Source organism: Ornithodoros turicata, chromosome 1 (genome assembly GCF_037126465.1).
Source record: "Ornithodoros turicata isolate Travis chromosome 1, ASM3712646v1, whole genome shotgun sequence".
Classification (NCBI taxonomy): Eukaryota; Metazoa; Arthropoda; class Arachnida; order Ixodida; family Argasidae; genus Ornithodoros; species Ornithodoros turicata.
The window spans coordinates 89,005,533-89,019,369 of record NC_088201.1 but is presented as its reverse complement, the minus strand read 5'-3'; the positions used below and the strand labels follow the sequence as shown (position 1 = coordinate 89,019,369).

Below are 13,837 nucleotides of genomic sequence, written 5' to 3'. Positions count from 1 at the left end.
CGGACATCGGTGTGCGACAGAAAGAAGCGGATGAAATGAACGATGTGATGCGGCGCATTGAGATAAGCAAGCTCTCCCGCTGGTGAATGTCATTCGCGAGGCCCATCAAGACGAAATTAATTACGCTGGGGCCTGTGGAGTGCGTATAGGAGCAATATGCAGACGCCCATATGGTTTTACGTGCCGAATCGGTAGCGAATGGAATACACAGCAGTGAGGAAATGACATGTCGTCGTGTACAGCGCAGCGAGCCTTTGTTTACTTTTGTCGCCGTCGGTGAAGATCCATCATCAAAGAACCTCGATAACTCTCAGAATATCATCTGGTATTGATACAGGTACACAGCAGAGTTCATGACCAAAAGCTAGCTTCGGCAAAGCATGCACCTCTTAACGTGACTTAACGCAAGGGAAACCTGCTGCGGTAATACGCACAATTGGAATCATTTATGGCCTTCGCGAGGAACTGAGGATCTTCTTCCTTGTCATTGTGTTGCGTTTGAATATTCTCCGTTCAGAGGTCGCACAAAGCTAAGAAGAAAAGTAAAGGCATGTTGAGGTGCTTGCCGCTGGCATAAAATGCTGGCATAAATTGCTGGCATAAATTGCTGGCATAAATTGCTGGCATAAAAGTTCGCCGTTTTAACTGAAATATTGTTGCTTGCCTCGACTGAAGCAGCTTGAAGAACGGAATCGGCGTCTGTTGGGAATGGATTGAACACAAAACGTACCTGTTTGCAGGTTGGCTGCCTCTTGATCAAGAGACAGCATTTTTTTTTTTTTAAGATACGCATTGATAAGAAAGAGTGTATTTCTCATCACACTGTATAGTAACCCAGTGGGTGGGTGGCTTAAGTGGGTGTAAGCTTTACCATCTTCTCTAGGCGGTGCACCAGGGATGACGGTGACCTGTGCTATGTGTCTCCACCATAATAAACTACCACTTAAGCATCACCCCTTGATGCCCTGGTTTGTAGGTATATGCAGTGACAATTATAGATATGTGGGCAAGGATCAATAGGTCTGCCTCATGCTGTTATGCCAATTGATATCAATGATTCACCTACACACTCGTTGGCAGCAATCTCAATTAGACGCTGCTGCACCCACAATTTATGTTGCAGAGCGACAAGTCGCGAACACGTTGCTTGCACGACGAACACGATAGCTTGCTATAGTAAGAAGAAATCACTGCAATGTTGAAGACAGGCACTGGCTTGCTCTGGGGTCGTGTATCCTTAAGTATTATTCCCTTGTCACAAACCAATGGGCTCTGAGCACCACACTAATTGCGAACAGACCCTTACTTCTCCATTACTGGAAAGAAGATGACATTGGCAGTAAGTAATGGTTTATCTTGTAAATTCGGCTGCAAAGTTGAGCATAAAAGTAAACTACGCCATCATCCCGAGCAAATATTCCACTCGATTTCCCAGGCTGGATTACTGGGCTGGTTCCTGGCCTCGGACGAGCCTGGATCATGCCCAGATTCATAGCGGACCATTCTGGAAATAGGATGGTTGAATTCAACTCCTTTCTACAAAGGGGGTGTGGAAGGTCATGAATTGAAGCACAGACTCAACTTCTGTCATCCCCCCTTCAGTGATTAGGGTTTGTTGCTTCGGTCATGACGTGGTAGGCTGGACAAGTCATATGTACATAACATTGGATAAATAGGCTTTAACAAGGCCAACGACAGCGGCGGCAAGCACCTCGACATGCCTTTACTTTTCTCTTCTCTTCTTAGCTGTGTGCGACCTCCGAACGGAGAATATTCAAACGCAACACAATGACAAGGAAGAAGATCCTCAGTTCCTCGCGAAGGCCATAAATGATTCCAATTGTGCGTATTACCGCAGCACGTTTCCCATGTTAAGAGGTGCATGCTTTGCCGTAAAATTTCGTGATATCTCGAAGCTAGCGGTTGGTCATGAACTCTGCTGTGTACCTGTATCAATACCAGATGCTGGTGATATTCTGAGAGTTATCGAGGTTCTTTGATGATGGATCTTCACCGACGGCGACAAAAGTAAACAAAGGCTCGCTGCGCTGTACACGACGACATGTCATTTCCTCACTGCTGTGTATTCCATTCGCTACCGATTCGGCACGTAAAACCATATGGGCGTCTGCATATTGCTCCTATACACACTCCACAGACCGCAGCGTAATTAATTTCGTCTTCATGGGGCTCGCGAATGACATTCACCAGCGGGAGAGCTTGCTTATCTCAATGCGCCGCATCATCATTCATTTCATCGACGTCTTCTTTCTGTCGCACACCGATGTCTGTTGACTGCGCTTTGAAACACCGTTCATTCAAGGCCAGTCTCTCTGTAATACAAGGGCCGTTCAAGGTTGACCGAGACTTTTGCTCGAGAAAAATCAGTAAGTAAATGTAATTGAATAAAACTTTAGGAGCACGAAGTGCAATCGTTCTCGGGTCAGTTGCACGTGCAGCAGCGGCAGCAGTGGCAGCTATCATGGCGGGGAGCAGTGCGTCTGTAGTTGCGGAACAGGGATGTATAATCAAGTTGCTTGTGAAGGAGAACCTCAAACTAGCTTGGCAACACAGCATGGGAAACAAATATCAAAGGGAATGTGTACAAATGCTGCAGACAGTCTGGCGAAGGACGGGATATGGTGACGAGTGAACCGCATGGACACGTTCGTCCGACTGCAGTCACGCCAGTGAACATCGCAAGCGTTGCACAAGCCATCCACGAGAACCAGCCAGTAACAGTTCTGGACATCGCTGGCCAGCTTAATATTAGTGTCGCCAGTGAGGAAACAATCATTCACGAGCACTTACTGTTCCGCAAAGTCTGTGCAAGATGGGTTTCCCGACACCTCACTTGTGACCAGAAAGGAGCGCTCTTGGCAGTCTCTGAGCAGCTGCTTAACCGGTTTCAATCCGAGAGGGACGGATTTTTCCAATCAATCACCCAGGGTCGGCCTCTGCTTTTCGGCACCGGGGGGACAAGTGGAGAATTTATTATTATTATCGTATTATTCTTTCTCTCTCTCTCTTCGGTTGTCCTAAAGAAGAATCTTGCTGCCCGAAATGTATCTTTGTGTCGCCCCCTAAGGCGGGCTCAGGGGAGGGGGGATGCAATTACCCCTTGCCCCCCTCGGAGACGCCGGCACTGCAATCATCACATGCGATGGAACCTGGGTGCATCATTCTATCCCAGAGGCAAAAAGCAGCAGCAGCATGGAATGGCGACGTAAGGCTTCCCCGCCACCAAACAAAAGCAAGATGCAGCAGTCTGCTGGGAAGGCCATGGGAACTGTCTTCTGGGACATGCGGGGTGTGTCATCCATGTGGACTTCTTGGAGCAAGAAGTCACGATTAATGCCCAGTACTACTCCACGTTGATAAAGGGTTCCGTGCGAAACGCAATTCGCAAGAAAAGGCCTGGGATGTTATCCTGAAGGGTCATTCTTCTTCATGACAATGCCCGGCCTCACACGACGAACTTGACGGTAGTCACCCTGGCCTAAATGCGCTGGCAGGTTTCCCTCCATGCCCCTTATAGCCCAGATTTAGCCCCAACCGATTACCGATTGTTTTGGCTCCCTAAAGAGCACCTTAGAAGAAGACGTTCCACACAAATAAAGCCCTTTAAAGACGCCTCGCAGTGGCTTCGACAGCAGCCCACTTCTATCTACGTCATCGAAGAGTTACAACAGCGATGGCAGCGGTGTCTAGATGTGCGAGATCAATGCTTTTAAAAGCTGACGTAGTTTGGTGCTTCCCGAATTTTCCATTGTATTTAAAGAAATCAAAGCCCGGTCAACCTTGAACGAGCCTTGTACTATTTGCTGCAAACTTCGGTCTTCCAATGCGCAGCCGCTAATTAAAAATAATATTAAATGTGCGTAGATTTATATGTAAGTTAGTCGCGCCGCAGGTTAGGACTACATATAACTTGGACCGCCTGAACTCAAAGCAAGGTGCTACCGCCCACAGTGGCGATTGAGCCCAGGATCTTGAGCACATCAAGTCTGCACGCTACCGACTGAGCTACCGAGGCCGGCTTCAGACACTGACGAACTTACCCGAAATATTCTGCACAAACTGGTTCTTGACACTCCACTTGACAAAGATGAAGTAGGCGGGCACACCACTGATGAGGATAACGAGGCCAAATCCTGCTTCCATTGGTTTCGCGTAGAGGGGCATGAATGTGAGGAAGAAGCACATGATGAGGAACACGATCGGAAAAATGAGAGGAACCTTGATGGGTCGACGCATACGCGGCCTCTTGTATCGTAGCCACAGCATTCCCATAATAGAAATGCCCACCCAGAGCCATTGGTTAAAGCTCATGTAGTTGATGAGGACGTAGATATCGCTTGTTGCAAACATCAACAAAGCCACAGCACACTGAAATAGGAAGGAGTAATTTTTATGAGGAGTCCGGGTAACCCAAAACTCTTTATCGAAACAATTCCGGGTAGCCTTTGGTACCCGCAGCTGAAATGCAGCGACAGCTGTTTGGCTACGCATTGTGGGCAGACTTTAACACGATTCTTTCCCTGTGTTTTTAGAGTTCTTAAAATATAATACCTTAATATTTCGAAATCATCTCTTAACAAATCCACTGCAACTCGAACCCTGTTCAGATGTTTAGGAATCGTTACAATCTTCTCTGAACGACTTCGTATTGCAAGTACGCAAGACAGGGGACGCGTAGTATGTACAGTGCTGGACAAAAGTTTACGGAACACACTCCAGCGCATTCGCTCCTCAGAGTGGCACGCTAGCAGCGAATGGGACACTTACGGACCTACGGACATGTGCTTAAGTAACCCAGTCACCTGTTTGTGTGTACGGTAGCATTCGCTGCTTGCGTGGCACTCTGAAGAACGAAAGCGTGTTCCGTAAACTTTTGTCCACTGTACTGTGCACTGTACAACCCTTGATGAGACGAAAGTCAAATGCGCTTTGTGATCACAATAGTATGTAGCCACGGGAACACTGGTGAGAGTGGTGTCCAGGTTTCGGGCCACAACGCAATCGATACAAGAGCCCCTCCTGCATGTTGGTTGTGTGATTGAAGAGACAACACTAAAGTCCATTTTTTTCGCAACGCACTTCGTCCACACTATCCACCCTGTGCCGCCGGCTTGTCGTCTTGCGCATTCCACTCCCGCACCCTCTATCACCACACTTTACGTGATACCCAGTAAGGTGCCTCAATACTAGCCGTCTCTGCATAGGGTGAAGACAACCGCGTCGTCTATTACGAATTTCCGCCATATTGACTCCCATGCACAGCTCGCGACACGCTCACAAAAGTGTAACTATACGCTTAGCGACACACTATACATTTTAGGGTCGAGTAAATACGTAGCAGAGGAGTTTTGAGAAAGTTGGTGAAATCGGTACACAGCATTCATGCATGGTAAGCGTGGGAGTCAATATGGCGGTTTTGCTGCATTCGTTTCTACAAAGGGTACACACACGGAGCTAGTATTCAGGCACCCTCCGTGCCGTGTATTAAAAGGGAGTCTGGCCATTAATGGTACCTGCCTATACCTGGAGCTCCACCCACTTTTTGAGCTCTCTGGCCAATTACAGGTCGAAATGCAGTTCTCTACTATTACATCCATCCAGTACTTAAACTTCACCCTTATTTACTGGGTGCCACCATTTCGGAGAAACTGAATGGATTTGGATTGAAACGGATATCACTGGTGACAGACCAAAACGACGGATTTTGCGTCCACTTTTATCAGCGCCATCTGTATGGAGAGAGACATGTTGGGAAGGCTCAGAATTGCAAAAATGGTTGCTCCCAGAAGTATTTGGCCAGGAGAACGGTACAACCGCTTCCTTGTAGCAGATGACGACTAACGTAACGTAAGGAGGTCGAACCAAAACTTTGCAAAGACATATGTAGATAAAAAAACTTCAACGATATAATGCGAAATCCTACGTATCAGAGGAGGCTTTCTTGCTAATATCTTGGGATCACAGTCTTCACTAGGCCTAACGTTAGCGACGAAACATGTCATTTTCGCATAAATAATGATGGCGCAGCGATAGATAGAACTTAATAAAAATAGCGAATGAAGATAGAATTTACAACGGACACTATGCTTTTTATCCCACTTTTCGGCATTTAGGTTTACCATTAAATTTAGAGCATGCCTCAGACCGGTAAAAACGATTAGGTCAATGACGGTGTCGCCCTACACTGAAAATAAGTGCGATATCGTTTTGGCAGCTACAGTTATACTCTGTAGCATACTCGGCTGCCTGCAACTCTATACTAGGCTCTAGATGTACGTTCTTTTCGTTTAATTCGGTAACGAGTCAGACGAGAAACCGCGTAGAGTTTATACTGACCGACAGGGCCAGCGGTGGCGTTGGCGTGAGATACTTCATGTGGATCATCCCGAATACCATGGGCAGATGACCTTCGAGAGCACCGATGTAGAACAGCCTGAAACAAGAAGGTTGATTATACACGGTAATTAAGCTCCCAACATATTACAGGACCGCATACCTGGCATTCGTGCAATACGATGTGTTTGCTTTAGCCCCTCTCCCTTTCTCTCTCTCTCTCTCGCTCTTTTCTTTTTTGTTTCGATATTTTGTGACGCATCCGTGTCATTCCCTCTTCTTTACATTTGCTCCGTCTGTAAGTTATTGCCAAACACGAATATGTTCGCCATAAAGCTAGTCTGCGTACTAAATAGAGTAGATTCACAGAACTGAATCCGGGAAAGGATGGAGAATGCAGTACTCGAGAGAGAGAAAAACTGAACTGAACTGAGGACATGGGAATACACGCTACATGATGGTGCGCCATATATCGCATGCGAGGCCATGGAAGGGAATGAACTCTTCGACATTAGCAAGGTTACAAAAGAAACGGACGGCGGCGGCGGCGGCGGCGGCGGTGGTGGTGGTGGTGGTGGTGGTGGTGGTGGTGGTGGTGGTGGTGGTGGTGGTGATGATGGTGGTGATGGTGGTGGTGATGGTGGTGGTGATGGTGGTGGTGATGGTGGTGGTGATGGTGGTGAGATCGGCCTGCCGTTGTGGGCCTCACTCACGCGGCAGCGTCACATTGTAGCTAGGATGAGATGAGATGTTGAAATACTAACGGTTAAAAGTTCAGTTGTAGGCCGGTCACTGCTAGGATTGGTGAGTAAGCAAATAAACTCTGAGTCGTAGCCATTGGGCGAGTATAGTTTCCTGGAGGAAGCACACTAGGCTGCGATATAGGCTGCGAGTTTTTGAGTACCTTTCAGTGAAAGAGCCTCTGGGATGTAGGACATCATCCAGCGTGCGATTTCTGCAGTGTCAAATGTGTTTTTCTCGCACCTCAGCATATGCACGGCAATCAATCACGATGTGTTCGGTCCCACACAACCAAGGCACATCCTGAGGATGTCTATATGATGTCACCAACTGGACAATCAGATGTCCGTAAGATATCCCGGATTGTCCTGATGACATACTATTGGACATCATTCGTACTTCGATTGCAACAGCCGGGGACTTGGTTTGGGCAATCCTGGTGGCGTCCTTTATGACATTTTCAGGATATTTTTCTAGGCATCTCAGGATGTTTTTCTGGACACTCCAGAACGTTAATGCAGTATGCCCCCCTGCCCCGTATGTTGTGTATACACCTTATAATGCAAGCTGTTCCATCACACAAGCCTGTTCACTGTGACAAAACATTTTATTGAATATTTTGTACTCCCACTCAAAAAACCCATCTGTATATCACCTGGCAATGAGCTAGTTAACAATGTATCAAGTTAACATGAGTTCTTGGAATGAGCAGCTGATGTAGGAACTGGTGTTTCATCTAAGTGGGTGAGTATCCTGAGTAACGAAGGCGGTTAATTAAGTTACCAGCACCATAAAGGGCATATAGATTCGAGCTAGCCCAGGCACTTTGGTACACCAAAAATGTGAAAATTGCTCGCATCCTAACATGAAGATATCACAGGGTAGAGCTGACATGTAGTATAAACAGTAACTGCCACCAAGGAATATTGGAGGCATAGATTAAGTAGGCAATTGTACTGAAACAGGTTTGCCACACAAACTTCCGCTTGCCCTTTTGAACAACCCAGCTGAACTCTGCAGCAACGCAGTTCGTCAGAAGGTACTCGAGTATCTTTCGTGTAGATTGCTTTACTTCACTACCGCCAAGCTAATCAAGCTCTTGAACCTAAAAGCAGGAAATGTTCCAAAAGCTCATCACACTTACAGAAAAAGATTACCACTGACTTAACACAACACATAATTGAGACTTTTCCTCTCTTATGCGGAAGACTGTTGGTGTCCCTGCGGTCTCATGATGTTTCCTGCATATGCTGTATCAACATGAGTAGAGCCTGAAAGGGTTTAACCAGCTAATTCCCCGAATCTACAATCCATATTGAAGGTTGCCTGTTTAGGGTGAAATTAGTTCTTTTACAAAGAAAATTGCCCTCTCCGAAACTTACTCAAAAACAAACCGAAGAAAACGAACTGAAAAGATGCACACTAGCTTGTTTGGCAGCAAACGCAATTACATCACCATTTCTATGAAACCTGCACAGTTTGTTTGAGTAATAGAGTCAGATTTATCCTGAACTTTAGCATAAAGGAAGATTTCTACCCAGAATTCGCATGAATTTAGAGCATATGGTTATTTCTGCGATTTTTCACCCCCGAATTTGGAAAAAAATATTTCCCGAAGCCTTCAGGCTCCAGACATAAGCTCCCGTAATTATATGACGCCTAGTTTGATATGTTTCTGCATACGTAGTTAAACTGACTGATAGAAAGAGTTGACTAGCACCGCAATGCTTCTGTTCCAGGGATCACTAGAGCCGAACCGAAACCATGCGATGCAAATCAGTATTTTCTAAGCGTTTACACAGAACATAGGCATATCATGCATCATTGCATCAGGTAAACATGGCAAGATCACGTTGGTAATACTAGAGATTTTAAGAGCTTCGAGTGGAGCACGAGTACACATCATGAATGCAGTTCAGATAACTATAGATAAATATCTGGTCATCACTATACCAGCCGGTTCGGAACTTGCGACTTGTGTTCTACACACGCCGCTTCCCCTTTGCCGTAATAGAGCTTCTGCAAAGCTTCAGGAACAAAATGCACAAGGAAGCACCTCACTACACAGATGAAAAGACGTTCACATTTTTATACGTTCGGAAGAGTTGAAGGGCAGGAGGAAACACAATTCACCAGGCTGCGTAGACGCTACGCCAACAGAAGTTTCCAAGTTCAAAACCGACTCCGAGTTGATGCCGATGCCGCTTGGTCGCATGTGACGATGAGAGCACTGTGGCTATAGTTAAGTTTCGGTTTGAAGGACCGGGAAAGCTCACGTCTCGCAACGTAACTAAAGCCAGGAACTATCGTATTGCACAATCAGTTTTTGCAATACTCAGTTATTTGGAGTTGTCTGCACAACTTTGTAAACTTTTGGTATATATTTATTTTATTATTTTACTTATTTGTTTTATTATTTAGTTAATTAATTTATGTTTTATTATTTTATTTATTTATTTTTATCTTTGAGCATGAATTATTTGCACACTTTGGACAATTTCCTAAATAGTGTATTGAAGACACAGAAACCAAACAAAGGGCAATAACTGCAGTATTTGAATTCCCTCTAAGGTAGTGGGAAATTGAAGTGACTTGATATCCGCGCTCTCTAACTGCGCTGAAGAGTCTTATGACGTCTACTGTTTTGTGTCGTCACACACAATACGCCAAGAGTGAGTGACGGGAAATGCTTCAATCCCCGTGTAACTTCGACTTGTCTGCTCAGACGTTTTTGCACAAATCTTGCAGTGAAATTTGCCAAAGGACTGTGCAACCACAGTGGCACTTGACATTAACCATTTTAACATGTTGTTGTACATATCCTTTTGTGTTCTGTGCTGTTTGGGACGACACACAATTAGTGTGAAATCATTCATTAGTGAGATCAGATTGAGGCAAGACTCCATGCTTCATGCCAGTTAAGAATGGATCATCCAAGAGATCCACAAAAAACATTAAATCAAGTAATCAGAAACAAAATGAGTCTTGGGCTAATTATTAAAATATTCGTGTAGCATGTCAATAGAGCTTAGCTGTTTTGCCTTTTTGCTATACAATACGTACATTGTATTATTAATGTGGCATGCAAGTCAGGAGAGAATTACACCCACCACATACTTTGGGAATTCATACCACATGATTTCAATCGCAACTTCTGGTTTGACATGAGACATGAGCCACAGGATGACTGCAGGATATCTACAGGATGTACGGTTTTATTGTCCCAACGGACATCGCAAATAGACATCCACAAGACATCCTATTTACGTCACATTCCGACAAAGATATTCTGACCATTTCAGGACGTCCTCAGGACATTGGTGGTTGTGTGGGGTAGTTTCGGTTTGCCGACAGTGTCACTTTGCGTTAACTCAGCTGAGAGGCAATATTGTATAATCGTAATTTAGTGAAAGCGCATCCTGTTCGCAGCCTAAAGAGCAGAGTTTGTGTCGCTAATTTAAGGGTGCTGTGTTTGTACTATCCTATTAAGAACAAATTGTATGCCGGGGTTAGTAATCTGGCGCTATTGCTGAGGTGCGCTGCAGATGCTGGTTGGCCCGCTGTTTCGAATGCCCATGCACATGGTACATTCGCCTCAGAGGCTTTATATAGCCTTTCTAATAATTTGCTAACCTTCCCAGTCGCATCATTGGCACCGCCAGCCCAAAGCGGACATCTCATCGCTTCGCATATCCCGCCTCGCTCATTTGCAACGTCTGGCACCGAATGCATAGCCACTTTGAAGGAGTTCGAGCACGCTTCCCGGGACATTAGCTCTATGGTCAACATCACTGCGTATGGCACCGAAGGCGACCTTATGAAGACTGCCGTGCCCTTAGCGCAGACATGCCATCTAACCGTTTTTCCTCATCTGCGCATCTAGGAGCTGCGCATCATCTGAAGTCTCTCTAAAGTTTTTTTTTTTTTTTTAGTAGGAAAACGTACCTGGCTATTGTGAACATGATTCCGTTAAGGCCGCCAAAAGTTGACAGGCCGACAAAGACGGGCATGATCCAGGCCATCACTCCGAACATGCGCTGCGCGAAGGTCTGGAAAAGACAACAATCACCTGTTGACACATTAAGCTTGCCTCATAAGGAAATGTTCTTAATCGCCTATATGCACCTTCGCGCTAAGGAACGTGCATCTTTCTTGGAAGCGTTAAGAGAGTTTTTTCAGTCCATTAAGGAAAGATCAGCAGAGGTCCTACACTTCACTTAACAGATGTCCTAAGTAGGCAAGCCGCAATATTGATAAGCCAGCACCCATGACCGAAAGTGCAAAGGCGTATGGGTGTGTTACGTGGAATTTGCGCAATACAACGACAAGAGCAAAAAAATGGCAGTTAGGAGTGTGTAAAACCAAGCCCAATTCATGAAGCAGTCTTTATAAGTAGCAATCATGCACAATATTTGCGCTGAAAAGCATCTTATCAGTACGCCCTTCAACAACAACAACAACAACAACTTTATTTTGTGATTATAATTAGGGAGTTTCATCGCCAGAGGCAATACTCTAAACTCTACGCTGTACCTCTTGAAAGGCCCAATTTAAGGGTACAATTTCGCAAAAATGTACCTTTTATTTTGTATACCGTACAGGAAATCTCATGAGATGCAGTCCTTACAGGGTGTACGCCGCTATAACTTACAGCCCTTATAATGTACCCCACTCCAAAGTACTACTCATATAATGTACGCCTGTATCAGGTACCCAGATAATAAAGTACAGCCTGTACATCAGTCACACTCTATATCCGGTACGCTGTGCATAAGAATTTTAAAGTTAATGTGATATCCACTTGGAGATGCCTTCCACGAACAAGACACAAAAAAAAAATCGCAAAATTCGTCTGTGTTTTTGCATAAAACATCAAAAACGTCGAATTCGAAACCAACTGCCGGCTTCCGGTTGAAACGGCCATTCCCTGCTTCCCCTCTTCCGGTGACGTAATTGGTATTGCCCGCGATATTCCCAATCGCTCAGCTGACGGCGTCTCCGGACTGGTTGAAATCCAATACCACCGAAAGCATGAACGCAGACCTTTCTAGCGACTGTTCGGCCTTCGGCGGCAGATTGTGAGTCGGAAGACCGAATTTTGTGACGGACAGCCTGCCTTCATAACAGACTCCAATGACGTCGGTCCGCACACTGTTGCATGAATTCAGCAGGGAGCGCGCAGCCGGCTGCAAAATCTGATTCAATTAATTTTCTAATGTTCCCGACTGTTTCAAAATGAAATATTACGATTACATGCATTTCAGGCACCCTCTATTTCGATCGCACCTCCAGTTCAACTGCGTTTCTTGTCCGTACACCACCTAGAATAGAATAGAATAGAAATAGAAAGACAAAAATGGAAACGTAGGTCGCACTGGTGCGACCAGCTGTTCCAGGACGCCGTACACTACCTAATGTACATTTTGACACAAAGCATGAATGTGGACCCGAACGTAAAACTCGTGCACATTGCTCGATAAAAATAAATGTGCGAGAGCTTTTCGGAAAAATCTTTCGTATCCTTTGCAGTGCTGTTCCCGAGAAGACATTTTTTCCCCCTAAATATCTTTCTAGGACCTTTAATGCTTACAATATTGCTCCGCGACCACTAGGCCGTATCCCAAACGGCGATGAACAAATTAGAATAGTGCAAGGAAACTGATGTGCTATAGAAAGAAGTAACCTTTCCATGAGCTTCCGTCTTTTGTGTTCCTGAAACTCAAGGAAATGTTAACTCTTTCCAAACGGAGAGTTATGATACTGACAGATACTGGAAACAGATACTGACATGATACACTGCGGCTTCGCAAATTCTGGAGCCGCCTTCCCCGAGAAGAGACTTTCCGAGTGAGGACGTCTACATTTGCCCATCTCATGTATAGATAATACGCGGACATAAATCGCTCAACCAGTTGATTAAGATGATACTGTATTGCCGCGTGCGTTTATTAATTAAATCACCGTGTAACTGAGATGATATGGTTTGTACAAAAAAAATAATAATGTGGTGCAACACGTTGCGCAAGTAAAGATATACAAAACACAGAAATCAGTTACCGTGGGAGCTATAGCCTCGGTGATCTATTACATATGGTAAACGTTTATTGACGGGGTGATGAGGTATAAATATGCTACTTCAGGCCTGATTTATACCTTTTTTGTACCCTTGTGCGAAGTTGGAGGCATGAGTCACTTTGTACTTTTTCTGTGCCCAGGTATTTGGAACAGAAATTATCAAAAGGTTTCACATATAAGAAGTAATACGAGATCATTGAAACCATTCGTCACTGAACACGCGCGTAGCGCCATCTACGGTGTAACGTGCCAACCTTTCAGGAAGCTTTGGATCCAATGCTTTTTACGAAGTTGCCACTTTACACGCTTGGTGGCGCCACGTGCGTGTTCATTGAATTCAATTATCATTGAAAACTGCCCGTGTGGCAGGGCTATTGTACCCCATCGCTGGTGGTAATGTTGTGAAATGGAATAACGAGTCGCCTCACAGTGGGGACCGACAGTGGGGACCGACAGTGGGGACCGACAGTGGGGACCGACAGTGGGGACCGACAGTGGGGACCGACAGTGGGGACCGACAGTGGGGACCGACAGTGAGGACCGACAGTGAGGACCGACAGTGAGGACCGACAGTGAGGACCGACAGTGAGGACCGACAGTGAGGACCGACAGTGAGGACCGACAGTGAGGACCGACAGTGAGGACCGACAGTGAGGACCGACAGTGA

The 13,837-nt window shown here is 45.5% G+C and overlaps 1 protein-coding gene across 1 annotated transcript in view; it reads right to left on the bottom strand.

Annotated features, from left to right (window-relative positions):
• The window catches only part of LOC135378451 (large neutral amino acids transporter small subunit 2-like), an 85,897-nt gene that overhangs the window by 13,552 nt on the left and 58,508 nt on the right, over positions 1-13,837 (bottom strand). The window contains exons 6-8 of the mRNA XM_064611498.1: positions 11,041-11,144; positions 6,358-6,454; positions 4,062-4,389 (exon numbers count right to left, since the gene is read on the bottom strand). Coding sequence (XP_064467568.1) covers positions 4,062-4,389; positions 6,358-6,454; positions 11,041-11,144 — 529 coding nt within the window. The remainder of the gene's footprint in view (positions 1-4,061; positions 4,390-6,357; positions 6,455-11,040; positions 11,145-13,837) is intronic.